At 50.0% G+C, this 26,708-nt stretch overlaps 2 protein-coding genes across 7 annotated transcripts in view; one reads left to right on the top strand and one right to left on the bottom strand.

The window, feature by feature from the left end:
- On the top strand, positions 1-21,832 carry ZNF142 (zinc finger protein 142). 2 transcript variants are annotated; one of them, XM_068544446.1, is made up of 11 exons: positions 1-156; positions 423-574; positions 686-803; positions 2,135-2,448; positions 5,264-5,863; positions 6,956-7,120; positions 8,037-8,861; positions 11,041-11,218; positions 11,961-14,880; positions 15,518-15,623; positions 16,893-21,832. In XM_068544446.1, the coding sequence occupies exons 4-11, from the start codon at positions 2,169-2,171 to the stop codon at positions 17,360-17,362; spliced, it is 5,544 nt and encodes a 1,847-aa protein (XP_068400547.1). In that variant the 5' UTR covers positions 1-156; positions 423-574; positions 686-803; positions 2,135-2,168; the 3' UTR covers positions 17,363-21,832. The 2 variants fall into 2 exon arrangements, with proteins under 2 accessions (XP_068400547.1, XP_068400548.1); XM_068544447.1 differs by having other exon boundaries at positions 431-574.
- The window catches only part of PLCD4 (phospholipase C delta 4), a 22,758-nt gene continuing 12,149 nt past the window's right edge, over positions 16,100-26,708 (bottom strand). Inside the window, exons 7-16 of one of the 5 annotated variants that reach the window (XM_068544450.1) lie at positions 26,480-26,681; positions 25,369-25,513; positions 24,585-24,737; positions 22,703-22,876; positions 21,283-21,439; positions 20,828-20,944; positions 20,425-20,597; positions 19,738-19,873; positions 19,255-19,404; positions 16,100-16,286 (exon numbers count right to left, since the gene is read on the bottom strand). In XM_068544450.1, the coding sequence (XP_068400551.1) occupies positions 16,231-16,286; positions 19,255-19,404; positions 19,738-19,873; positions 20,425-20,597; positions 20,828-20,944; positions 21,283-21,439; positions 22,703-22,876; positions 24,585-24,737; positions 25,369-25,513; positions 26,480-26,681 (1,463 nt within the window). In that variant the 3' untranslated portion in view covers positions 16,100-16,230. Of the gene's footprint in view, positions 16,287-19,057; positions 19,405-19,737; positions 19,874-20,424; positions 20,598-20,827; positions 20,945-21,282; positions 21,440-22,702; positions 22,877-24,584; positions 24,738-25,368; positions 25,514-26,479; positions 26,682-26,708 lie in introns of those variants that run through there. The other 4 variants (XM_068544449.1, XM_068544448.1, XR_011074123.1 and 1 more) reach the window with 4 other exon arrangements.

Here is a 26,708-nt window from a genome sequence, read left to right on the forward strand (position 1 = left end):
CAGCCAGCCTCACAGAGGAAGAGAGAGCGGCCTCCAAATGCCCGAGGTCCTAGAGGCGGCTGGGCCGGAGGCGGTCGCACAAAAGGAGTCACGGGCGGCTGCTCCAGCCGCTGGTCGACCATAGAGATGAGGCTCCCGCCCGCCCAGGGCCGGGAGGTAAGCGAGCGGCAGCGGGGCGGGAACTAGTAGGGAGTGTGGGTGGAGTAGGCCGGAGGCAAAAATTTCTCGAGCCCCAGGGTGAGGGGTGGGCCTGGGTGGTGGGAACGCTCGGGAGAAGTGCTGAAGGGAGCACGGCGACGAGCGAGGCCCCGGAGCATCACATCAGCCGCCCCGGTGCCTCGGTCGCGTCACTGCCCTGGACCGCGCCCGGTTACCCGCTGCCTCTCCTTAGCACCATAAGCATGACGATGCTCCATCCTAAGCCTTGCAGGTTACAAAACGGCTTTCACATTTGCCGGCACTTGTGATTCCCGCTTCCGCCCAACGATGTGGACACTGTCATCGCCTCCACTTTACAGATAGAAAAGCTGAGGCCCCGAGAAGCGAGGGGACTATATCTGTCCAAGGCCACGCGGTGAGTCAGAGCCCACAGGAAAGTGGACACCGGGTGCCTTGGTCCCCAGGCTGGATCTCATCCTTTTCCCAGGCCTTCTCTCTGCCTTAATTTGTCCTTTCTCTTCCTCAGTACCCGTGCTCCGAAGATAAGTTCATTTCTTCTCTTGTGCCCACCTATGTCCCACCTCACTCCGCCTTCCAGCGGCTCAATCTAGACGACACCGCGTCCTCCTTGGCTCCCCCCTAAGGCAAGTATACTGCCCGAGCTGGAAGACTCCCGAGAGCAGCGACGATAAGTGGAGGTTGTGGTTTCCAGAGAATCCTCTGAGGGCGGAAGTGCCCTGCCCTGACACCTTCCGAATTTCCGTGATCTGAGGCTTTGAGTTGCAGAATTATCACCTGCAACCTGATTTCCTAGCCCTAGGCCATTTTACTCGACCTCCATGACTCAATTTCATGAAATGATTACTGTCATCCTCATTAATTCCTAGTTATTTAGCTTAGACTAATTTTAGCCGTGTATAACAAGATATGTAGTGTACTTGACATTAATTTCCGTTGTGTTCCAGTGTTCAATGTGAGGCCATAGTCAGTTTGTTAGAAATTTCTCCAGGTGTGTTAACTTGTAAGGCACCACTGATTTGATTCTACTTCTATCTTAGTAGAAGCCTAGCTTTGCTTTGATGCATTTCTGTGTCTGGAGTTCTTCACTAGAATTCCCTTATTTGTCTGACTTGCATAGACTGTTGTGGTGTGTTCAGTGAAGTGATAACATCAATAAACTCCACTCAAAAAGCTCCAAGTCTAGGGAGGGAGACTGATAGGTAAACGACAGTGCAGTGTGACACAGTTTCTGTCAGAGCCATGTACAAGGGGCCATTAGGACCTCAGAGAGAGAAACTTAGATGAAAGGTGTCCGGAAGCCATCCTAGTGGAAGTGACATTTGTGCAGATTCTTAAAGGCTAGTTAGGAGTTGGTTAGCCAGACAAGAGAGATGGCAAAGGGGAGGAGGCCCATCAAGCCGAGAGAGGGATGTGTAAGGATATGGAAGCGGAAAAGAATGTGGTGAGTCTGGAGAATGGCAAATCAATGACAAGTTGAATCATCAGTTCAGAGATCTTTTGCGGAGAGAGGTGGAAGATGAATCTGGAGAGGTCAGCAGGGGCCAGATCATGAAGGAAGGGCTTTGAGCTAAGGAATAGTGAGATCATAAAATGTTAAGAGAGGAGGGGACCTCTGAGATCCCTTGGTCCCACCCAATTTTATTGCAGATAAGAGACCTGAGACCCAGATTGCTTAATAATTTGACCAACATTACTTAGTTCCAAGAAACAGTCTTTAATATATTGGCTACAACTTCTTGTCTCTTTCCTATATTGACCCCTATTATCATGTTTATGCTTTTTGTTCTAGACATTGTCATATAAAGAAAATTTCTAGGTTAACTACGTATGGCACGCTGCCATGCAAGGAAATGCCTGATTGGGCAGGCACTGGGCTGTGCATCCACACCAACTGAGAAGAAAGTGAGAGATCTAATTATATGTTGTTTGGTTTTTCTTCTGGTTGGTTTATCAGCACGTAAGAGGACATAGCACACAAGTTGGTGGTGATGACAGACACTGTGTTGGACTCACAGCCAGCCAACAGCACTGGGGAGATGGATGGACTGTGCCCTGAGCTATTGCTGATCCCCCGACCTCTCTCTAACCATGGACTCCTAGAGCCTGTCCAGAGCCCCTGTCCTTCTGGGAACCCTCCACCTTTGCCTGCTGACCCAGGCTGCCTGCTGGTAGAAGCCACAGCAACTGAAGAGGACACAGGGAACATGGAGATCATTGTGGAAGCAGTAGCTGGAAACCTGTCCCCAGGTGCTCCTGGAGAGACCCCAGGTACCAACACAGTTGCTAGCAGGCCAGTGAGACAAGCAACCCTGAGTTTTTGTCTGTGCTGTTTTTGATCGTTGTATATAAGTATGATGAAGACACAAGGTAGTATCCTATTTTTATACTTAGAGATGTTGTAATTTGATTTGCAGTTGGTGAATGTTGATTGAAGTCTGGCGAGGTGGTGCACAACTTGTACCAAGCTCTTGGCAGTCTATCCCTGCGAGGGCTTCACGTCTGCTAGGCAGTAATCCAGAAGGGAAGACCTTTCTGACACCTCTGCCCAACCCTTACTCCTATAGTCCTCAAGGATTCTTTTCTCCATGTTGACCGTCCCACCCAGGGACTGCAGCCAGGGATTAGGCAAAAGGCCCAGCCTCTCTCCACCACCCAGGGCTTGGCAGGGCTTCCTAGCGGTAATCTGGTATTTCCCTGCTCTAGTTTCTTGCAGATAACATACTTAACTCACCCAAGGCATGCTGTTAAGAGTGGGAGTTGAATAATTTATATTTACGTTAGAAGAAAGAGTCTCCCCTTTAATCTTCCCACATCTCAACTTCTTATTTTTAGGTAACTTCCCTGTTTTGTAACTGTCGTCTTCCAGCTACAGCTGTACCATTTTTCCTTGGTAGTGTACAAAGAATACTGGGAAAGATTAGCCAGTTTGATCATATAATATTTCTAAACTTTGATGTGGTGAAAGAAATAATAAATAAAAAGGAACCTGGAAAAACATTTGCAATATATAAGAAAGAGTTAATATCTTTAAAATTCAAAGAGCTGCACAATAAGAAAAAGAAACAGTATTTTTTTAGAAAGGGAGAAAAGAAATCTATGTGCAATTTACTAAAGAAGAAATGAAAATAGTTAATAACCGTAAGTATATTTAATCTCACTAACACACAAATTCCAGTTTAACTATAAGATGCCATTATTGTTTCTCAACTTTGGCAGAAATTAAGCATTTTTTATAAAACTAGTGTTGCTGAGGCAATGGGGAAACAGACACTATCTTATAGTTTATGGAATATAAATTAGCATAAGTTTTTGAAAGTCAATTTATCCATGTAACAAATTTTAAAAGACGTGTACTCTGACCTAGTAGTTCCACTTCTAGGGATCTGTCCTATAGAAAGAGTCACATACATGCACAAGGATACAGGAATAAGGATGTGTAGGGCAGCTTTATTTGTAATGGTTGGAAACAACCCAGATATCTATCAGTAAGAGCAAAATTTCATTTTGATTTACCCGTGCTCTGAAGTACCATGAACTGGACAAAAAAAATTAGGTACATCTAAATGTCCTACTCATAGGTAAAAATATCTTTGATATATAGCAAGTGAAAAAAATTTTTTAAAAAGCAAATTGCCGGGGCTTCCCTGGTGCCACAGTGGTTAAGAATCCGCCTGCCATTGCAGGGGACACAGGTTCGAGCCCTGGTCTGGGAAGATCCCACATGCCGCGGAGCAACTAAGCCCGTGTGCCACGACTACTGAGCCTGCGCTCTAGAGCCCAAGAGCCACAACTACTGAAGCCTGTGCGCCTAGAACCCATGCTCTGCAACAAGAGAAGCCACTGCAATAAGAAGCCCTCACACCGCAACGAGGAGTAGCCCCTGCTCGCCACAACTAGAGAAAGCCCACGCGCAGCAACAAAGACCCAAAGCCAAAAATAAATAAGTAAATAAACTTAAAAAAAAAAAAAAAAAAGCAAATTGCCAGAAAATGACCCAAAAGGTCTGAAAGGATATAGACCAAATTATGTGTGTGAGGGTGGGAGGTGGTTATTCTTTATGTAGTTCTTTTGTTGCACTGAATTTTTATTTAAACAAAAAAATAATAAAGAGAAAAAGAACCACCAGAATAAATGTAGGACAAACCTGGGCTCCACCATTAACAGGCATGGTGGCCTTAACCTTGCAGCATCCCAGGTCCCTCTTCTCATAGGGCAGTTGGAGGACCAAGCAAAAGTGTTTCCTAAGCCTTTCTTTGTCAAGGTCCTGCCAGTTGCTTAAGAAATGGCAGCAAGCGGAACAACTAGACCCATGCGCCACAACTCCTGAGCCTGTTCTGTAGAGCCCGCAAGCCACAACTACTGAGCCCGCATGCCACAACTACTGAGGCCCACGCGCCTGGAGCCTGTGCTCCGCAACAAGAGAAGCCACCGCAACGAGAAGCCCACACACTGCAACAAAGAGTGCACCCCGCTCGCCGCAACTAGAGAAAGCCCGAGCGCAGCAACAAAGACCCAATGCAGCCAAAAATAAATAAATTAATTAATTGATTAAAAAAATAAAAATTACCAAAAAAAAAAAAGAAATGGCATCAATTATTATGAATGTGATCTGGCTCATCTCAGAAAGGATGTCCTCCATTTTATGAATTACTGTGCCTTTGAAAATCTCTTCACAGAATATAAAAGTAATGCTTTGTCACGTATATTGCAGATATTTTCCTCAGATTGTCATTTTCTTCTTTTGTAAGTTTCTAATTTTTTATTTGGGCAAAACATCGCCTTTTCTTAATGCTTTCTGGATTTGGTTAATACTTGTTACATTCACTTCACAAATATTTATGAAGTACCTACTTTGTGCCAAGTATTGTGCAAGATACTGGAAATCCAAACACACGTGCAAGATAGACCATCTTTGACCTTAGGGGGGCTTTGAAAATCAGACTTAAGGTGTAGTATCAGACTTAAGTCCATCTCCATTCCGTGAATGTTAAAAGATTCACCTACATTTTCTACTGGTAACTAACTCCTCTGAGTCTTGTTCCATCTGATGCTGTGCCTTTCTCTGTCGGTCCTCTGCCTGCAGGTGTCCTGGTAAAGGTGGTGGAGGTGTACTTCTGTGAGCGCTGTGAGCAGAGCTTCGCAGAGCCCACTCTGCTGGCCCTGCACCAGTGCACTGAGACCATTATACAGCCTGTGCAGGGCCTCGCTAGCCCCCCCTGCTCTGTAGAGCTGCCCCCCAGCAACCTCACTCTCCCTGGCCCTCTGCAGGGCCAGAGCCCACCAGATAGCCCCCTGCCATGCCCTGTGTGTAGGCAGGAGTTTGCCCAACCCCAGGCCCTGAAGAGCCACTTCAAGACTCACCGGGGCACTCCTGACGCCTTCTCCTGCCCAGAGTCTGGCTGTGTGTTCTCCGCTGAAGATCGCAAGGGTCTACAGCACCACCTGAGGCAGACCCACAGAGCGCTTCCTGTGCCCTGTTCTTTCCGGGGCTGCCCCCTGCTCTTCGGGAGCCAGCAGGGCATGGAGCTGCACCGGCAGGCCCATTACCCTTTCCACTGCAACCACTGCAGCTTCGTGGGCTCCAACATCAAACTCTTCCGGCAGCATCAGCGGAGTCACGGGCACGGGACACAGGGAGAACTGTCTGCTGTTCAGGGTCTTCCATCCCAGCAGCTGCTGCCAGGTATGAGGCCAAGGACCCAGCAGTATCCTGCCTGGATTGCAGCTGCAATTGGTCTGTAGCAGAGGCAATTGTTACTAATGCCATGAATGTAAGCCTGAATTGAAGAGAATCTGGGGTAGTGGCTCAGGAGGACGGGATTATTGGCTGACGTGGGAAGGCATCTAGACACCCCGGACCAGGCAGAAAATCTGGGACAAAGAGGAAGTCTTTGTCCATGACAATGAATGAAGTTTGGCTTAAGCTACACTGTGGCCTTGAGGTTACTTAACCAATGTCTCTTATGATCCATTTCAGAACTTTCTGAGGGCAGAAGCTAAACTGCCCATCAGTGGCTGTAGCCATTGGTAGAATGCCTGTAGACTCCCTGTTAGAGCAAGTGGGATTGGGCAGGAGAAGCTGGGGTTATTTTAAAAAGAAACCTTCAAGGGAGGTGGTGCTTCAGTGATTCTTATTCCTCTTGGTTTCAAAAAGAGTGTGGGGTGAGCAGAGGAGCAGGAGGAAATAGAGAAACCAGGCCAGGAGAGGCCAGGGTTCTGATGAGAGAATTTGGCTTGCTAAGACTGATTTGTGCTCTGGTACAAAGAGAAGATTCCTCTTTCCTGGGAAAAAGTCATACATCTTTGCCTTACTGAGGCAGCTGCCTCTAACTGAGGGAGAGAAGGAATACAGGATGTGATCCTGAATTGCTGAGTTGGGTTTCTCAGTACAAGTTTAGAGATCAGGGATGTTCGCCCACACTGAGCCACCAGCCATTAACCCTGGGGACCTGAGCCAGGGAAGTACAGTCTAGTCCGCCCATTCTCTGCCTCTCTGCCCCCTCCCCCCACTGCAGTGACCTCAAAGATCTTGCCTTCAAGGGGTCCGAGGTTGGTGTTATCTGAGGTTTGATTTACTTCAGACTGGAGCATCACTGACAGCTTAGCTCCTGGTCTTCCTATCCCTGTCTTGTGTGGGAATAAATTAATATACTTAGAACCCCAGATTCCCTTATGCTAAATGGTGGGAGGTGATTCTTCCGGCCAGTAAGAGGAGAAGTACAAGCACTCAGCACTGCGCTGGCTCCTCTAGTCATCAAGTTCTTTGCATCTTCAGCTCTCAGAGTGTCCCCAGGAGAGGGAGAGCCTTCAGAGGAAGTAGGCGCACCCTTGCCTGGGCAGGACTCAGCTGAAGAGGAGGACGTAGAGGAAGAAGAGGACAGTGGCAGCCAGAACTCCCAGAAAGCCCTGGAGAAAGGCCAGGGGGCTCAGCGGTTGGAGGGTAATGATGTGATGGGGCTTGAACCTCTTGGTGGTGGGGAGGAACGGACTGTGGGGGGCCTGGTATTGAGGCTCTGGGGTTTGGTTTTCTGAGTTTTGGTTCAGATCCTTCTGTTCCTAACATTCCACTTTGACATGTCTAGTGGGAAAGTGATAAATGGGCACAGACCCTGGTGACACAGGGTAAGAGTAAATAGAGTTTGCTCTCGGGGCTGGTTTTCCCCAGACAGAAAGCTCTTTTGTGAGGAGGGAGAGGGTGATATTCATAGTATGAAGATGCCAGAGGTTTTTGACTGGCAGCCTGTCTTGTCTGACATTGAGCCCCCTAAGGTTGTTTTTCTGAATCCTTGCTTCCCAGTTTTCCATCTGAGGAGAACAGCATTTGAAACCCATCCCACAGGGAGCATATTTACTGTCACGTGACCAGGAAGGCTCTGATTATATTTATTATCAGCTCTCTATGACCCCAGTGTTCAGAAACAGGAGTACTTTACCTTCTCTTCCCTCTGCTCACTCCCTGTGGGGTTCTTTTCCTTCCAACCAACCCTACTGATTCTTCCGCCTGCCCTCCGGGTCAAGGACAGGAAGAACAAGAATGCTCCATCAAGATTCTTCTTTTGAGCCTTTCTAGATAAAAGCTCAAGAATAGTGGGTGGCTGGGTGAAGCACTTCTTAAAGGTCACAGCAAGGTCTGAGAAGTCCTTGTGATTTTGTTTCTCTAAATACTTGAATGACTTCTCTCTTCTTTGAGGCTACAAAGTTTGAGATGCTATTGTTTGGTTTCCTAGAAAGAAAGGAACAAGGCCATGCATGCATGCATATTTTGTCTGGGCAAATGTGGTTCTCCCATTAACTGGCCAGCCCCTGACCTATCGAAGAATCTCACTCTTAACCCTCCCTGCCTTTCCCTCTCCCAGGAGCTGTGGCTTCTGGCACCGAGTCCCTCTTCAAGACCCACATGTGTCCAGAATGCAAGCGCTGCTTCAAGAAGCGGACCCATCTGGTGGAGCACCTACATCTCCACTTCCCAGACCCCAGTCTCCAGTGCCCCAACTGCCAAAAGTTCTTCACCAGTAAGAGCAAGCTCAAGACCCACCTGCTGCGGGAGCTGGGCCAAAAGGCCCACCGCTGCCCACTGTGCCACTACAGTGCAGTGGAGAGGAATGCCCTCAACCGCCACATGGCCAGCATGCATGAGGATATTTCCAACTTCTACTCAGATACCTATGCCTGTCCTGTCTGCCGGGAGGAGTTCCGCCTCAGCCAGGCCCTTAAGGAGCACCTCAAGAGCCACACCGCAGCAGCTGCGGCCGAGCCGCTGCCCCTTCGCTGCTTTCAGGAGGGCTGTAGCTACACGGCACCCGACCGCAAGGCCTTCGTAAAGCATCTGAAGGAGACCCACGGGGTGCGGGCCGTGGAGTGCCGCCATCACTCGTGTCCCATGCTCTTCGCCACAGCAGAAGCCATGGAGGCCCACCACAAAAGCCACTATGCCTTCCACTGCCCCCACTGTGACTTCGCCTGCTCCAACAAGCACCTGTTCCGTAAACATAAGAAGCAGGGCCACCCTGGCAGTGAAGAGCTGCGCTGCACCTTCTGCCCCTTTGCCACCTTCAACCCGGTGGCCTACCAGGACCATGTGGGCAAGATGCATGCTCACGAGAAGATCCATCAGTGCCCTGAGTGCAGCTTTGCCACTGCCCACAAGAGGGTGCTTATCCGCCACATGCTGCTGCATACCGGTGAGATGGCTTCTACCCTTCCAACCATGTAATAGTGGTGATGATGGCAAACGGGAGCGTTTACTGTGTGCCAGACACCCAGAGGGCTTTGCATACATTGCGTAGGACTCATCTGACCTAGTGTTCCTAGAGATAAATCTAGTATTTGCAGTTTACAAGTAAGCCTTAAGTTGAGTGTCACTCAGCTAGTAAAGTGGTCAGGCTAGGATTTGCGGCATGTGGGATCTTTTTAGTTGAGGCATACGGGATCTTTTAGTTGCGGGATGCGGGATCTAGTTCCCTGACCAGGGATCGAATCCAGGCCCCCTGCAGGGAGCGCAGAGTCTTAACTGGACCACCAGGGAAGTCCCGTGCCTCACCTTTATAGCCCTGTCGGGTTCTGCCCACCCCTAATCAGGCGTGGGTGGGTCAACACCTAGCCTGTTAAAGCAAAGAAACCCAGACCAGGACAGATACCTTCCTTTGCAGTTCAAGTTTTGTGATGTGCTGTGAGAGATAGCGGGTGAGGGAACTGAGCCATCCATATATATTATAGCCTTGAAAGCTGTGACACTGAAACATGATCACGTCTGGTGACCTGAAAGTTGCAGGTTTTTCAACTCAGACTCTTAATTGGTTACCAGCATTACTGATGCTTTGAGTAAAAACCAAACCAGAAAAAAAAAAAAAAACAAAACACCAAACCAGGCTTCCTGCTATAGCATCTTCCCATTTGTGATCTCTATGTAAGCATTGGTGGATTGACAAGACATTAAAAAAATCTCATCAAAGATTCTTTAGTTTGGGAGGACAGTTTTTAGGCAGCTTGTGGCAAAGCCATTGTTGTTTCCATTAAACAGTTCATTTCTATACAGGCTTTAGTCACAAAATCTCATTTTTCTGAGGCTTCTTAAAACCTCACATCTATACAGGCATACTTTATTTTATTGCACTTTATTGTTCTTAGCAGATACTGTGTTTTTTTCTAAATCGAAGGTTTGTGGCAACCCTGCATTGTCAGGTGATAGTATTTTTTTTAATTAAGGTACGTACACTGTTTTGTTAAAATGTTATTGCACACTTAATAGACTACCATGCAACGTGTGAACATAACTTTTACGTGTACTGGGAAACCAAAAAATTTGTGGGACTCGGTTTCTTGCGATATTTGCTTTATTGTGGTGGTCTGGAACTGAACCCACCATCTCTCTGAGGTATGCTTGTGTAGTGCTTTATAGTTCTTTCATATATTATCTCATTTAATCCACAATAACGATCTTGTAAGAAAGGCAGGTAAAGATGAGAAACGCTGAACATTTAAATGGCCTGTTTCAGGATCACACAGCTGGTATCAGAAGCAGAGCCAGAACACCACGTTGCTTGCCTTTCACCATAAGGAGAGGGGCTGAGCGGGTGGGCAGGGATAACAGGGAATGGTCCTGAAGGAACACGGCCCCAGCCTCACGTCTTAGCGCTAGGTCTTGACCAACGTACAGGGACAGCTCGTCCTTGAGCCCTTTAATCTTCATATCAACCATGTGAGGTCATATTTTTGTTGCCCCCTTTTTGGAGACCAGGAAACTGAGACTTAGAGGGGTTAAATGACCTGCCCGAGGACACACAGTAGTAAACTGGGATTTGAACCACTGCCTAATAGCTCTGTGGTTTCTCTCTGCCTCAGCTTCTTCCTCTGTAAAATGGGGTAATAAAGGGCTGTTGTGAGGATTCAGTAAGAGGAGGCATTTTTATAAAGTGCTCAGAAAGGTGCCTGGCACGTAGTGAGCACAGTATAAATGTCAGCTATTAATATCTTTATTACTGTGTTGGACTCCAGAGTCAGAGTTGTTAACCACTATGTTGTATTGCCTAATTTTTTCTCCTCCTCTTCCACAAAACTGGAACGAATTGGGCTAAGTGGAGCAGTTGGCCGTTAGTGCCAATAAGCTGTATAACAAATTCAGAATGGACTTTGAAGCTACTTTTGAAAAGCTGGGTCTTCACTTTCCCCCTACCTTCCTTGGCGTCAGGGTGGAAGAGTGGTCGTCCCAGAGGGCTGTGAGGCAGCACTGACTTTTGCAAATAGCACCTCAGCTTCCACTCCCACTGGGCATCAGGGCGAGCCTGCTGGGGAGGACGGTCTGTCGCTCCCTCGGTCCGTGTCTGACTTGTGTTCTCTCCCCGCTCACCCCCATCCCCACAGGCGAGAAGCCGCACAAGTGTGAGCTGTGTGACTTCACGTGTCGAGATGTGAGCTACCTGTCCAAGCACATGCTGACCCACTCCAACACCAAGGATTACATGTGCACCGAATGCGGCTACGTCACCAAGTGGAAGCACTACCTCAGCGTGCACATGCGGAAACACGCGGGCGACCTCAGGTATGAGCACACGCGTGCCTCCCTCCCTAACCCAATGACCTGGAGCTAAGCTAGCCGCCTCTCAGAGTCAGCTTCCGGCCCCATCTCTCTTCTGGCCCCAGAGAGACTCCTCCGCACGGCCCTCTGCTCCTGTCATCTCGGCTCCGCTGCCTCTAGGTGACCTCTGCCTGTGGCCTAGTCCACACGGAGCGAGCTCTCTGGGCTCAGGGAAGGGGGTGTAGACCCAGAGTAGAGGCCCAGAGACTAAGGTGTCATTTGAGTTCTGAGTCCAGTCCTGGTGAAGTAGATGGGCTTCGCTTGTGGCTCCAATCCTGGCCACGTCCAAATCCAGGCAAGTTCCCCTCTGACCTGTGGGCACAGCTGGCTAGGGGGTTTCTCCGTGGCTTTCACGTCTCCGTGGGAGAGTGGGAACTAGGCACAGAAACCTGCCCCGTGGGGCTGTAGCCATGTCAGCTCCTCAGAAGTCCACAGAGGTTAACTGATCCATGATACCTTCCCTTTAGGAAGCAAGGTAGAGTAGGGGGTAGAACACAAGCCCTGAAGCTAGACCGTCTGCCCTTCACTTCCTTTGTAACTCGAGGCAAGTTATTAACTTCTGTGCCTTAGTCTCCTCACTAAGACGATTAAATTAGATGATGCATGTGCAACACTGAGTGTAGAGCTTGGCGCATAGTAGGTATTTATACAGTTACTGGTAGTTGCTGTGATTAATTTATGATTGTGATTTTTCCCTCCTCACCAGATACCAGTGCAACCAGTGCTCCTATCGCTGCCACCGGGCTGATCAGCTGAGCAGCCACAAGCTGCGGCACCAGGGCAAGTCCCTGATGTGCGAGGTGTGCGCCTTCGCTTGCAAGCGGAAGTATGAGCTGCAGAAGCACATGGCTTCCCAGCACCACCCTGGCACGGCCGCCCCACTCTACCCCTGCCGCTACTGCAGCTACCAGAGCCGCCACAAGCAGGCCCTGCTGAGCCATGAGAACTGCAAGCACACCCGCCTCCGAGAGTTCCACTGTGCCCTCTGCGACTACCACACCTTCAGCAACACCGCCCTCTTCTTCCACAAGCGCAAAGCCCACGGCTACGTGCCCGGGGACCAGGTCTGGCAGCTTCGCCGTGCCAGCCAGGAGCCAGAGGGAGCCGGGCAGTGCCCGACACCCCCACCAGACTCAGAGCCCTCAAGTCAGCTGTCTGCCCAGCCAGAGGGGCCGGACCGCGACCCAGGGACGGTGGTGGACCCCAGCTTGGATCAGGCCCCGCCAGAGACCAGTGAGGAGGACAGTGCTGGGAAACAGGACGGCGGTGAGGTTCCCCAGGGGGACGACCTGGTTGGCAGCCCCAGTCCGGCGGAGGTAGATGAGGGAGGCTGCACGCTACACCTAGAGGCCCTGGGAGTGGAGCTGGAGCCTGTGGCCAACCCGCCCCTTGAGGAGATCACCGAAACGGCTCCTGTGGAGTTCAGGCCCCTGGATCCCTCAGGGCCTCTGAGACTGGAAGGGCCAGATGGAACTTTGACAGAGCTGTCTACCTTTGAAGGTGCTGGAACTTCCAGCTTGGGTGCTGAAGAGTCCATTCTGGAAAAGCCAGTCTCTGAGCCCCCTATAAATCCCCCTTCCTCAGAGGAGCCCCCTAACAGCTGGGTAGGAACCTTCAAGGCAAATCCACCCACTGAGACAGCACCCCTTCCCCAGTTCCCTGAATCAGAGTCATTACTCAAGGCCCTAAGGAGGCAGGACAAAGAACAGGCAGAGGCGCTGGTGCTGGAGGGGCGGGTTCAGATGGTAGTGATACAGGGAGAGGGGCGGGCTTTCCGCTGCCCACACTGCCCTTTCATCACCCGCCGGGAGAAGGCCCTGAGTCTGCACTCCAGGACTGGGTGCCAGGGCCACCGAGAGCCCCTCCTCTGCCCTGAGTGTGGAGCCAGCTTCAAGCAACAGCGTGGCCTCAGCACCCATCTGCTGAAGAAGTGCCCTGTTCTCCTCAGAAAGAACAAGGGCTTGCCCAGACCAGATTCACCCATCCCTCCGCATCCTCAGCCCCCGGGCACGCCGGCCTCAGAGGATGCAGCAGGTGGGAAGCCCCCACCTGCACCATTAGAAGTAGAGATCATGCTCCCAAAAGATGCTCCTTCCAAGCTTCCTGGGGAGCCAGAAAACGTAGAGGAGCCTGTTGCCACACTCTGTGGCTCCACAGCCCGTCCTGCAGAGGACTCCTCGCCCCCGGAGGCCCCTGAGAGGTTCCACTTCGAGCAGGGCAAGTTTCACTGCAACTCCTGCATGTTCCTTTGCTCTCGGCTTTCCTCCATTACCTCTCACGTGGCTGAAGGCTGCCGGAGCGGACGTGGCGGGGGAGGAAAGCGAGGCGCCTCCCAGACCCAGCCTGTTGTGTCCCCGCTGAGCAGCAGGGACTCTGCTCCCCTGAGCAGTGGGAGTGCAGAGCGCAGCCCTGCTGATGGGAATGCAGCTCTGGTTCCAAAGCAGAAGGGGGCTCGCTTCTCCTGCCCCACGTGTCCCTTTAGCTGCCAGCAGGAACGGGCCCTGAGGACTCACCAGACCCGGGGCTGCCCCCTTGAGCAGTCCGGAGAGCTGCACTGTGGCCTCTGCCCATTCATCGCTCCTGCTGCTGCTGCCCTGAGGCTCCACCAGAAGCGGAGGCACCCCGCCGCAGCCCCAGCCCATGGCCCCCGGCCCCCTCTTCAGTGTGGGGACTGCGGCTTCACCTGTAAACAGAGCCGGTGCCTACAGCAGCACCGGCGGCTGAAGCATGAGGGGGTGAAGCCACATCAGTGCCCTTTCTGTGACTTTTCCACCACCAGACGGTACCGGTTAGAGGCTCACCAGTCCCGACACACAGGTGTTGGCCGCATCCCCTGCAGCTCCTGTCCCCAGACATTTGGTACCAACTCAAAACTGCGCTTGCACCGGTTGAGGGTACACGACAAAACACCCACCCACTTCTGTCCACTCTGTGACTATAGTGGCTACCTTCGCCATGACATCACTCGCCACGTTAACAGTTGCCACCAGGGCACCCCAGCCTTTGCCTGCCCCCAGTGTGAGGCCCAGTTCAGCTCCGAGACAGCACTCAAGCAGCATGCTCTGCGCCGGCATCCCGAGCCTACACCCCCTGTCCCTGGCTCTCCCACAGAGGCCACTGAGGGCCCCCTGCACTGCTCCCGCTGTGGGCTGCTGTGCCCCAGCCTTGCCAGCCTGCGAGGGCACACCCGGAAACAGCACCCACGGCTCGAGTGTGGGGCCTGTCAGGAGGCCTTCCCCAGCCGGCCGGCATTGGACGAGCACCGAAGGCAGCAGCATTTCAGCCACCGCTGCCAGCTCTGTGACTTTGCTGCCCGGGAGCGGGTGGGCCTGGTGAAGCACTACTTGGAACAGCATGAGGAGACTTCAGCAGCGGCATCCTCAGCTGGGGATGCTGGCCAGCCCCCTCTGCGCTGCCCTTTTTGTGACTTTGCGTGCCGCCATCAGCTGGTGCTAGATCACCACGTGAAAGGGCACGGGGGCACCCGGCTCTACAAGTGCACTGACTGTGCTTACAGCACCAAGAACCGGCAAAAGATCACCTGGCACAGCCGCGTCCACACTGGGGAGAAGCCCTACCGCTGTCACCTTTGTCCCTATGCCTGTGCTGACCCCTCTCGCCTCAAGGTAAGGTCAGGGGCTAGGGGGTCTGGGAATGGAAGGAATGCAGGCTGCGGAGTTAAACTCCCTGGGTTCTTTAATCCTGACTCTTCTGAAAATTAACTCTGTGACTTTGGTCAAGTCCCTTAACTTCTCCAAACTTCAGATTCCTCATCTGTGAAGAGGGGATAATACTTCATAGTGTTGCTACAGAGATAAAATTCCGTAATACATGCTTGGCATGTGATAAAGGCATGTAATAGTTTGTAGATAACCTAGATGATGACAGCTGACATTTATTGAGTACTTACACTGTATGTCGGACACTAATTTTAATCCTTTCAAAAATATGAGATGTACTTTTACTGTTTCCCGTTTTCCAGATTAATAAACTGAGAATTAGGGGTAAGGTTGCCCAAAGACACAGCTAATAAGTGGCAGAGTTGAGATAGGGCAGACCTGGGGTCGGCCGAATGGGTTAGGGTTGCGTCAGAGTGCCTGGCCTCAGAGACCTGATTGGCAGTGGGGGAGAATGGGTAGGATTGGTGCAGGGAACAGGATTATCTGCCAACAGTTTCTCTGCCTGCTTGCTCTATTTCCACATCCAGTGAGTACCAAAGGGTACACATTTTCTGGGTGTACTCTTTGCTCTTCCCTCCTCCAGTACCACATGCGGATTCACAAGGAGGAACGGAAGTATCTGTGCCCTGACTGTGGCTACAAGTGCAAGTGGGTCAACCAGCTCAAGTACCACATGACCAAGCACACAGGTGAGTCTGCATGGTTTTGACAGGCCCGAGGGGTCCCCCTGTGCCCTAGCACAGCCAGCCTCCCTGAGGTGGTGTATGTCCTTACTCAGATTCGGGGTGCCCATCAGTATTCACGTCAAGGGTAGTAGGTAGACTGAAAAGCCAGAATAGCTTCCCAACCCACTGAAAGCCTATCAGAATCAGGAGAGAGGTGAACCTGAGAGTCTGGGCATGTGTACTTTGCAAAAGCTTCCCGGGGTATTATGGAACGAGGTCACCCACCTCCAGTTGAGAACCTCCAACTCAAACATGAGTGACTGAGCAGGTCTGCCTGGTCCCTACAGAGACAGGATGGAACTATCATGAGTGAGGAGGACAAAGCAGAGGGTTCAGCTGTTATTTATTTATTTATTTATTTATTTATTTATTTATTTAGGCTGCGTTGGGTCTTTGTTGCTGCGCATGGGCTTTCTCTAGTTGCAGCGAGCAGCGGCTACTCTTCGTTGCGGTGCGAGGGCTTCTCATTGCGGTGGCTTCTCTTCTTGCAGAGCACGGGCTCTAGGTGTGGGCATAGAAGTTGTGGCTTATGGGCTCCAGAGCGCAGGCTCAGTAGTTGTGGCGCATGGGCTTAGTTGCTCCGCGGCATGTGGGATCTTCCCTGACCAGGGCTCGAATCCGTGTCCCCTGCATTGGCAGGGGGATTCTTAACCACTGCGCCACCAGGGAAGTCCCTCACCTGTTTTAACTTGTCCTTTTTTTTCCTCCTGGGTACAGTCCATAAACCATAGGTTCTCAGAGAAGGGTTAATGATGGTGTGCCTGTGATTGTTGCATATGCTGCCCCCCCCAAGTAAAGGAATTAACCAGATGCATTTCAAGGCCCTCTGCCTCTACCCCTTCTTTCGCCTCTACTGCTTCCCTCTTAAGCATTTTCTTTTACATCTTGTGTTGAACAAGGGATCCATTTCAATGGATTCCCAATTCCATGAGTACTCCATGACCAAAAAGGGGTTGGAGTTCCCCATGTAGAAACCCTGTCATAGTTGAGTATTTATTGCTGTCAGTTGGCTACTTAGGGGTCCAGTTAGTTATCGGCATCCATTGTATACAAGGGGCTATGTTGGGAATAGGACACACCAGTGTCAGACAGGATTGGAACATTCCAAAGACATGGTCCTTAGGTTGCTTGTGTTCCTTATGTCCCAGGATCACAGTGACTCCTCTGGTCCACTGATCCTTGTTCCACCTCCTTCAGTGGTGATGTGTTCCCTGTCCTTGCCCTGTCCTACAGGACTGAAGCCATACCAGTGTCCCGAGTGTGAGTACTGCACGAACAGGGCCGACGCACTGCGCGTGCACCAGGAGACGCGGCACCGGGAAGCACGGGCCTTCATGTGTGAGCAGTGCGGCAAGGCCTTCAAGACACGCTTCCTGCTGCGCACCCACCTCCGCAAGCACAGCGAGGCCAAGCCCTACGTGTGCAACGTGTGCCACCGTGCTTTCCGCTGGGCCGCCGGCCTGCGCCATCACGCCCTCACCCACACCGATCGCCACCCCTTCTTCTGCCGCCTCTGCAGCTACAAGGCCAAGCAGAAATTTCAGGTGGTCAAGCACGTGCGCAGGCACCACCCTGACCAGGCTGACCCAAGCCAAGGCGTGGGCAAGGACCCCACCACGCCCACGGTGCACCTACATGACGTGCAGTTGGAGGATCCTGGCCCCCCTGCTCCTGCTGCTCCCCCTACTGGACCTGAGGGCTGAGGGCCTCCCCCACCTCCCGACAAGAAGAGGGTGTGGGCCCAGATGTGCAGACTGGAACCAGAGCTAGCCTGAGGAGCTCAGGGCCAGAGGAAAGGCTTGGCTTCAGGGTGTCAGAGAGGCTGGAACCCTCCTGGGACTCTGGCTGTAGTACTTGGAAGTTGATATAAAAGAGAGACCTGGACCACAGATTGACTTCTGCTGAGGCACATTGTGTTTTTAACCCGTGAGTTCCTAATTTCTTCACCATCACTCCACCAAAGTCCCTGGCTATAACATCGTGGTTTACCCATTTCATCTTCTCTTTCCTTCTTACTATTATCAAGTCCTATTTTCTTTCAGCATCCTCAGAACAGTTGTATCTAACCGCATGTGCTGTTGTGCCCACTGCTCTATAAAGCATGGTTAAATGATTAGTAGCTTATATAGACTCGTCCAAGTCCCCGACTTAACACTGCCAGGCTGTCATCTCAGTCTGCACTGTCCCCTCTCAGGCCTCTGTCTCTCCTTTGTCTCCTTCCATCTTCACTGAGCGATTGATTCTGAAACACCCAGGTCTGCCTTCTCTCTGTCCTCGAGCCTGAATCAGCCCTTGCCCTGCTCCCTATTTCTGAGTCCCTTTGTCTACCTGTAGAGGGAGGATTGCCACCCACTAAGCCTCCTTGTGGAAGCAGCTTTAATTCGGCAGCATCCTGACTGGCTCAGCTGCTGCACTAGAGTTAAAGCACAAGGATAGGGTGAAAGACAGACAACTGGGAAGGTAAATCTCTAACCCAGGATTCTGTCAGTGCCTCACAGTGACTGTATAATTAATCATCTAAACTGGGACACACTGGGAAAATTGAAGAGGGTACTATTAATAATTATGCTGAGACACCAGACATAAACCAGGACTATTCCAGGCAAACTCTTTAGGAGGGCTGGGATCACATAACTCTTTGTCTCCTCCTTTTGCCCTGTTCCTTAGAAGCCATACTTGTAGTAAGTGCAGTGGGGGGCCCTGGAAACCCTATTTTTCCACCTTTTCCCTATCCCACCTGTCTACCCAAATGTCCCCCAACCCTCATATCTCCCCTTCTTGCCCAACGAGAGACTGTACTCAAGCCAAATTGAGAGAGAAGCTCTATTTGTACCGGAGGGGCTAGGGAGCAGCAGTCCAGTGGAGACCCTGAGGGCTGTGTAGTGTCTCTTGAGAGTCGTAATACAGTCTTGGGGTCAGATCTCCTTCCCCAGCCTTTGCCTGGGGAGACTTGGGGCTTGATTTGTCCTTCCCTTGGCTCTGGACTTTGAGGAAGTTAGAGGTGGAGGAGATAGTGCCTCTTAGGGTTTGTCTGCCTCAAGCCCTTCTCTGGATTTCTAGTTGCAATCTGCCTTTGAGCCAGAGTTGGTGCGAAAGTGTAGTCCTAGATCTGGGTATGGTATTGAACCTATAGCAAGAGGAAGGAAGGAAGGAATTCCAGTGTAGAGTATGCAGAGGGTAAGGACAGGAATGATTCCAAAGGCTGGTGAAAACGAAGAAAGGGAAAAGAAAGAAGGTGAAAAATCAGGTCCTAGATTTGCTTGTCAGGAAGGATGAAGTAATTTTGTGCCTAGGAATGCACAGTCAAAAGCTTGGTTTTCACCACCTCTGTTTGCTTTCTGGAGCATCCTTCCAGGCTTTTCTTACCATCTAAAGCCGATGCACCCACTCTTCCCGTGAAGTGCCCACCTTAAGATTCAACCCCCTCTAGCCCTTCCCGGGTGCAGATGTGCACAAAGATGGAGGCTGGATGGAGGCTGATGCCATCCTTGGAGAGCAAGTGTATGTGGCGGTAACCTGGAAAGGGGGGCGGGGGACAGTATTAGGAAGGCAGCCAGAGCTGGGGTGCGGGCCAGGGGTGGGAGGACTGGCTCACCTTGTTGCATGCAGTTCCAAGGCAGGGTGTACTGACCAATGAAATCGTTTCGGGATTTCCAGTCATAGTCTTTTACCACAAAACGCAGCAGGGCCAGTTCAGGTACCAGGACCCGGAAGCACAGTGTCTGCCCCCAGTATGGATTAAAACCTGAGCGGGGGAGGGTAAGTGAGGGAGGAAATGAAGGAACAGACATTGTTGACCATGTTGGGTTGCTTTCCCCGTGTTCTCTCGCTTAATTTTCATAGCATTTTACAAGTGAGGAGATTGAGAGGGAAGCAGTTTGCTTAGGTCACTGGAGCTTGTAAGTGAGGGGCCTGGCTTCAGACCCAAGACGTCCAAGTCCTTATTCTTTGTCCGGTTCCACACTGCCTCCCATGAAGGTGGCGGGAGGGGTGACGGGCTGTGCTTAATGGAGGGCTGGATGGTCAGAAAACGACGGCCATGCTCCTCCCGCTTTCCCCCAGCACTGCCCAGTCTCACCATTGTTCTCCACGTAGCTGGTCTCTTGCCGGCTTGTGTCTGGGCGGACGCCAAAGATCTCCACTCTTACCAGTGGATCCACAATGGACTCCTCTTTGGTCTTGTCCACTTTGGGGAGTTGCTGCCCACTGATTACCTGCAACCAGAGCTCTGGAACCTCACTAGTTCCTGCTCAAACCAGCCCCCCTCCAGCTCTCACACCCTTGCGGGGGAGACACAGGACCTTGCACTATAGCTTTGGGGTTTGCAAAGCTAATTCTCATGGGTAATATATTCTAGTACCTCACCTGCTATTTAAAATGCATCCAAGTAGAAATTTAGCAAGGTTTGAAAATAGGTATTTTATGACAGCAGCCCTTCTATAGCACTTACTATGCCCTAGGCACTGTTGTAAGCACTTCAAATTAACTAATCACAACAGCCCTGAGAGGTAGGCAGTATTATTACCCCAATTTTGCAGGTGAGGAGACTAAGGTTAAGGAGTTTGCCTAACGTTACACAACTAGTAAATGGGTTTGAACCTAGGCAACTGGCTCCAAAGTCCATGCTGCCTCACGAGGAACTTTTCCCCCATTACACTCCTGTCAGGCCTAGCCACCCACCCCTCACCCCTTCCACCCTCCACCCTCCCTGGCTTCTATCCCAGTGATCCCAGTTTCTTCTCAATGGTTTCTCTTTCCATTATACCTGGATTAGGAGGGTCTGGGCTTTGAACGGACTGATGGGCCTCTCAGGGTGGAAGGAACTCTGGGCGTCACGCAGGAAGTCTGGCTTCAGCACGTAGCCAGAGCCAGCGTTCTGGCGGAAGAGCCCATCACACAGGTCCATCTCAAGCCCCGCAGTCTGCATATTCAGAGCCACTGAGGGCCCCGGGAGAAAGGAAAATTCACCGTGGGGGCCATCCAGCCCCTCTTTCATGGAGCTAGACAGACATATTGAGTGTAAAAGGGCTGCAGGGAACACCATGGAAAGCATCTTTCTCAGCCTAGCCCTCCTCTCAGAGCACTCCCTGGCCCCATTGCCACCCAGGGACTTACTTCCCACCCGTAGCTCTTCCACTCCCTCTTCCCTGTCCCTACTGCCCCCTCACCCATCTGGCAGCCTGCATTCCAGAACTCCTGGGGGTTGTAGTTGGATGAATCTGTCCTCAGGCCACTGGGATATACACGGCTTAACTGCCAGGTATTGTGCAGCACAAACTCATTGCCTGTAAAGAGGGTGTGGGTAGGGAGATGGTAGTGGGTGGGGTGGATCTTCCCACTTCCCTGGTCTCGAGGACCCTGCCCACCCACTTCATTCTTCTCTGCAGCATCTCCTAAGGCTGTGCCTCTCTCTCTTCCATGCAGACCATCTCCCACACCTGTCTTGCCCCTAGAGCCTTGAGCCCACTGTTAATACTCCCATCCCTGTACCTGGTCTGAGGAGTTCCTTGGCTCCACCATCCCTCCTTCGCTCCCTCATCCTCTTGGGACTCATCTGCCTGCCCATCAGACCTGACTCTAACCCATCCCAGTTCCTTCCCTGTCCCTCCCTTTTGGTCCTGACCAGCCTCCTTGATGAGGCTCTTGGCCTTGGCTTCAGAGAAAGATGATGTTTCATAGAAGCGGTAGTGCTCCCTCGAATGAGTGAAGCTGTAGAATGTGACAGCCTTCAAGTAGACAACCAGGGCAGAGAGGGATGGACATAAGATGGGCTTGGATTTCTGGAAAAGGAGAAAGTAGAGAGGAAGATGGAATTGAACCATTAGCAATCTGAGAGGGAAGAAGCCAATGGCCAAGATCTGAACTTCCCCACCCAACCTAAGGCTCTGCCCACTGCCTCCCCATTGTATTCTCCCTCCTGCCTCACCTGCTTGGGAAAGAGAAGGAACCCAGGCTTGGAAATAGGAGCCTGGGACATAATCTGACAACACATAGGCGGACACAACAGTGGGCACATCACAACCTGAGGATGGGAATGGCAATAAAGGCAGTCTATGTATACTGATGGGATCAGTTTCAGCCTCTGGGCTTGAAGGGTTACTTTGTAGGTTACTTTGTAAGTAACAGGTTTTTAATTTATTATTATTATTATTATTAAACAGATGTCATACTCCCTACCTCTCATCTTTTAAAACAAATAATTTTTTTATCAAAATGCACATGAGCCCAGACAGATAACGTCCAGGTATGCAAATGGTCATGGAAATCACACCTGGAAGGATGTGAGAGTTCCAGAGTAATATCTATAGATTTTTCTCCTGAATTCCCATTTCCATCCCTGGGCATGGCAGCAGGTTAGACAACACAGCTCCAGAGAGAACAGGATAAGCTAGAAGTCAGCTGAGCCAAGCAAATGCACAAAAGAGAGAAATGCGGACTTCAGAGCAGGATCTCGGTGGTCCCACCAATGGTACCCCTTCCCCACCTCTTCCTGCTCCTCCTCTTTGGCTATTTGTGATCCCTCTTCAGACTCACCTTTTCCAAGAAGCTTTCTCTAAGCCCACTTTAGTTGAGGTCACAGCAGTCACTCTAGTAAGCCCTACTTACCCGATATAATACACACACGCACGCATGCATGCATGCACCCATCAGTGGTTTTCGAACTAGCCTTCAAGGAGACTGGGAAGTAGTACAAAGATGTCTCAGAAGTCACCTGGGAGACCCAGGAGAGAGCCAAAGGTGTGCTTCAACCAGGAGGGCTCTGCATTTATCTATTTTGTATACCGAGCTTCCATATAAGATTTCATTAAAAAAAAAGATTTCACAGCCCAAAGAAGTTGGAAAGCCACTGCAATGTGTCTATATATGGCAATCTATATAGTGATGCTATGTACGCATTCTTATGCCTCTTTCATTGGAGGCAAGGAGCATTTTGCTCCTCGGCCCTCCACCCTGCCTGGCTCCAGTCTCTTCACATGTGGGCTCTCAGCTAGTGGTACCACCTGACCAAATGCCAGAGCAGAAAGACCACTCTCCTGGCCTACCTTCCTTTTGTCCTTACTGCGAGGGCTCAACTCCTGGGGCTCAGACTCCATCTGGGCCTCCAGCTGCAGCTCAGCCTCCTCCAGTTCAGACTCTGGCTCCTCCTCCTCTTCCTCAAGATCCTCCTCAAGCGTTTTTAACTTCTTTCCCTTCACAAGGATCTTCCTCCGAAGCTCCTAGGGGACAAAAATGAGGGGGCCTGTCTACCTATCTCGTCTGGAACCCTCCTGGGGATCATGCAGGTCCCACTGCTCTCAAAGGCACAGGAAGTGAGTGAGTGGTCAGAAGGTCCCACAGGAAGGCTGCTTGATACATACAACAGGGATTTCCTATTAAGCGAACCTGTAACATCTCTATCCATAAGGAAAAAAATACATGCAGACCCCTACCTCACATTTGACACATGAAGATTCCTCACAGATTAAAGATTTACATGTAAATATAAAGAACATAAGAGTATTAGAAGAAAATACAGAATCTTTCTGAATAACCTTAAGGTGGGAAAGCCTTTAAAAACATGAGATGAAAACTCACAAGACATAAAAATAATTGGCTGATTTGACTACATAAAGCTTAAAAATCTCTGAAGATGCTATAATGACAAAAAGAAAAAGTAGACTGCAAGGGCAGTTCCCTGGTGGTCCAGTGGCTAGGACTCTGCACTTTCACTGCCGTGACCCGGGTTCATTCCCTGGTCTGGGAACTAAGATCCTGCAAGCCGTGCGGCACGACCAAAAAAAAAAGGAAAAATAGACTGCAAAAAAATATTTTCCAAAACATTATCTTTAACATTTAAAAATTTGTTATATATCAATAAAAATTATAAACCGTATATATTTACCCTATAAAAGGGGGTAAATAAAATTATCAATTAATTGAAAAGAAGAAAACATAGACCTTCCTCTTTTAAAAAGTTGACTTTTTTTGTTGTTCATGTTTGCCATTATGAATTATCTCACTACTGGAATTATTTTTAGTCACTGCCTTATACTGTTGGTTGGAGTGCAATTTGGTATCTTTTTTCCAGAGGGCAACTTGACAATAATAACCAAAAATGTCAACATGCGAACTTTTCAACACAGCAGTTTTGCTTCTAGGAATCCAACTCAAAGAAAAAATAAATGGGCAGAGCTCTATGTACAAGTGAAAAATTATAAACAACCTAAATGTTTACCATTTACTGGTTATGTTTACCACCTACTGGTTGAATAAATTATGGTCAATAACATAAAATACAATACTATAGAGCTGTTAAAAAAGAAAATACATATATATGAAAAGACATTCATGATATATATTGATATTATATGTGAGATATAAAAGGAGTAGAAAGGATGATCCCATTCACGTTTTTAAAAATGTGACCATATATACACATATATGTCTATATAAGCATTTAGAAAATCTTTTGGCAGCTGTTATGGGAGAGGCTGAGATTATGGTGGGGGGGCTTTCCCTTTCTCTATATTTGTACAGGCTATAATTATGAACTATCAAGAAAAAAATTAAGATTTTCCATTGAAAAAAGAAATATAAAGTAAATAAATGATTTTAAATTTAGAGAACTTTATCTAGAATTCTATGTTAAATTAGATTTTTTTTTTTTTTTTTGGCTGCGCCGTGCGGCTTGCAGGATCTCAGTTCCCCATCCAGGGACTGAACCCGGGCCACGACAGTGAAAGCCCGGAATCCTAACCACTAGGCCACCAGGGAACTCCCTGAATCAGATTTGTAAAAAATTGAAGTTGTGTCCAAGGATATTAAAGAGTAAGATGGTCCATCTGAGGGTGAGAAGAAGGGAACGAGATGGGCATGGAAGAAGGAGCCAAGGTGGGGCAATAGGGAAGCCACGGCAGAGCCTGGGCTGGGGGAGCATGGTCCTACCTCAGGGGAGGGCAGCTGAGTGGGAAGATGCCCATCCAAGGTGGTGCTCAGTAGCTGATTCCCCAGGATCTCCGTCAGATGGCGTGCTATGATCTCCTGCTGTTCCCAGCTGCAGTGGTTCTCCAGGGACAAGATGACTGGATAGTCTGATGTCTGATGGGGAGGGGAGGGCATGCTGGAGCCAGAGTTCTGAGGCCTATAACCTCCTTGCTTCTCCAGGCCCCCCTAATTACTAACTCAACTGAGTCCCCTGATTGCCAAGGTCCTCCGACCCCATGCCAGGCCTCAAGGAGATCTTCCTGGGTCTGGGCACCCCACATCTAAAAGTCACTCTTGGGACCCCAAATCTCAGATCTGTGCCAGGTCTGACCCAGGTCCCTCTGGGAGCTTTGCGTTTTCAGGCTCAGAGTGGGAAAGCCAGGCCATTCCCCCAGTTATGTGTTCATGTTACACTCTCAGGCTTTCATCTCCAGATTGCTATTGTCTCCCAGCTCTACCCACCACTTTCTCTGTTTCCTCATCCACCCTCTCCCAGATGGGTGACGAAGTTGTTAGAGGTAATAATTACTCATCTCTAGCAATTAGCTCTATGACTACTAGTAACACATCTAACACTTATTCATAATAATCCCTTAATATTTGCCAGATGCTTCACAGTTAAAATCTCTTTTACACATATGCCATTTGACGTAACCTCCCCTGCAACCCTCCACCCTCCCCAGACCCAGAGCCTCTTCCTTCAGATCCTCTTGCCTCATCAGTATTTCCATCCTGAGGCTCCTACCTGGAAGGCATACTGTCCAATGGCGGCCACAACGTCTTTGAACGGGATGCGAGAGGTCAACGTGTGTCCGTGGTAAACAATAGGTTCCCCGCTAGGTCCATCCCATATATCCACCTCCACGCAGCGGCATCCCCGCTTCAGGGCCCTGCAAGAACCCCACCCCCCAGGGACAGGAGGGGTCAAGGTCTGATCTTCCACCTAGGGACCCTCTCTCCCCACCCTGGAGAGAACAGTGCTTACCAGCACTTACCCATCAAGACTCCACCAAGCTACATCTCCACGGACCCTTCTCTGTCTACTGGGACACGGCTGCAGCTCACACTGATCTCCACCCACCCCCACCCCGCCCAACTCACAATCCTCCCTTAGCAAGCGATCACATTCTGCCTTGGGGTGTTCTGCTTGTAAATCATTATACAACACCCGAGTTATTAAAACTCTCAGTAAATTTAAAGTTTATTTTCTCTACTAGACTTCCTGGGGAAGTTCCACTCATCATGTATCCCTTGAAGCTACTAGTTCAGTTGCTGGCACTACAAGGATATCTTGACTATTTGCTCTAATCCACGATTAACTGCAATAAAAGCAGATACCATTTATTAGCTATTGACACATGGATTACCTCATTTCATCCTCACAACAACCCAGACAGAATAGGCATTGTAATCATCTCTGTTTCTCAGATAGGGAAACTGAAGCATAGAGAGGTTAAATATTTAGCCCCATAGTCCCAAGTGAGGGAGTTAGTATTTGATCTCAAATCGTCTGACTCCAGAACCTATGTTTTTAACTCCTCTTCTCTACTGCCTCCCATTTAACATTTAGTTTATTTATTTGTTCACAATAAATCTGTCAGGACCTCTGAGTTGCAAGAGAGTTTCATAGCCTATGAGAGAGAGAGAAGCTCCGTTTACCCACAGGGTTTCCATACCACTCTCCTGCCAGTCTTCAGTAGCTCCTCCACATCTCTCAGGTATCCAGGGATCCTCAGCCCCAAAGCCCCCCGCAACAACTTTACAATCCCTGTTATCCCCTGACAGCACCCCCCCAACTTCCCACAGATATTCCCTTCTCATGAGCTGGACCCTTCCACCCCTCGGCCCCACTGCACCGTATGTATCCCTCCACGCTGCTCTGGCCACAAAGCTGGTCTCCCACTAGGTAGGTGTTGTGGGAGCTGCTGATGTAGTACTGGTTCAGGGGCTGAGTCATATCCTGGTAGATGGGGAGGCAGGTCGGATTGAAGATGTCTCCGTCCTTCGAGTAGAGGTAGCTGAGGAAGCCATCCATGCTCAGCACATGCCGCAGTTTGCCTAGGGTGTGGAGTAGCTAGAGTGAGA

The sequence above is a fragment of the Eschrichtius robustus genome, chromosome 5 (assembly GCF_028021215.1).
Source record: "Eschrichtius robustus isolate mEscRob2 chromosome 5, mEscRob2.pri, whole genome shotgun sequence".
Classification (NCBI taxonomy): Eukaryota; Metazoa; Chordata; class Mammalia; order Artiodactyla; family Eschrichtiidae; genus Eschrichtius; species Eschrichtius robustus.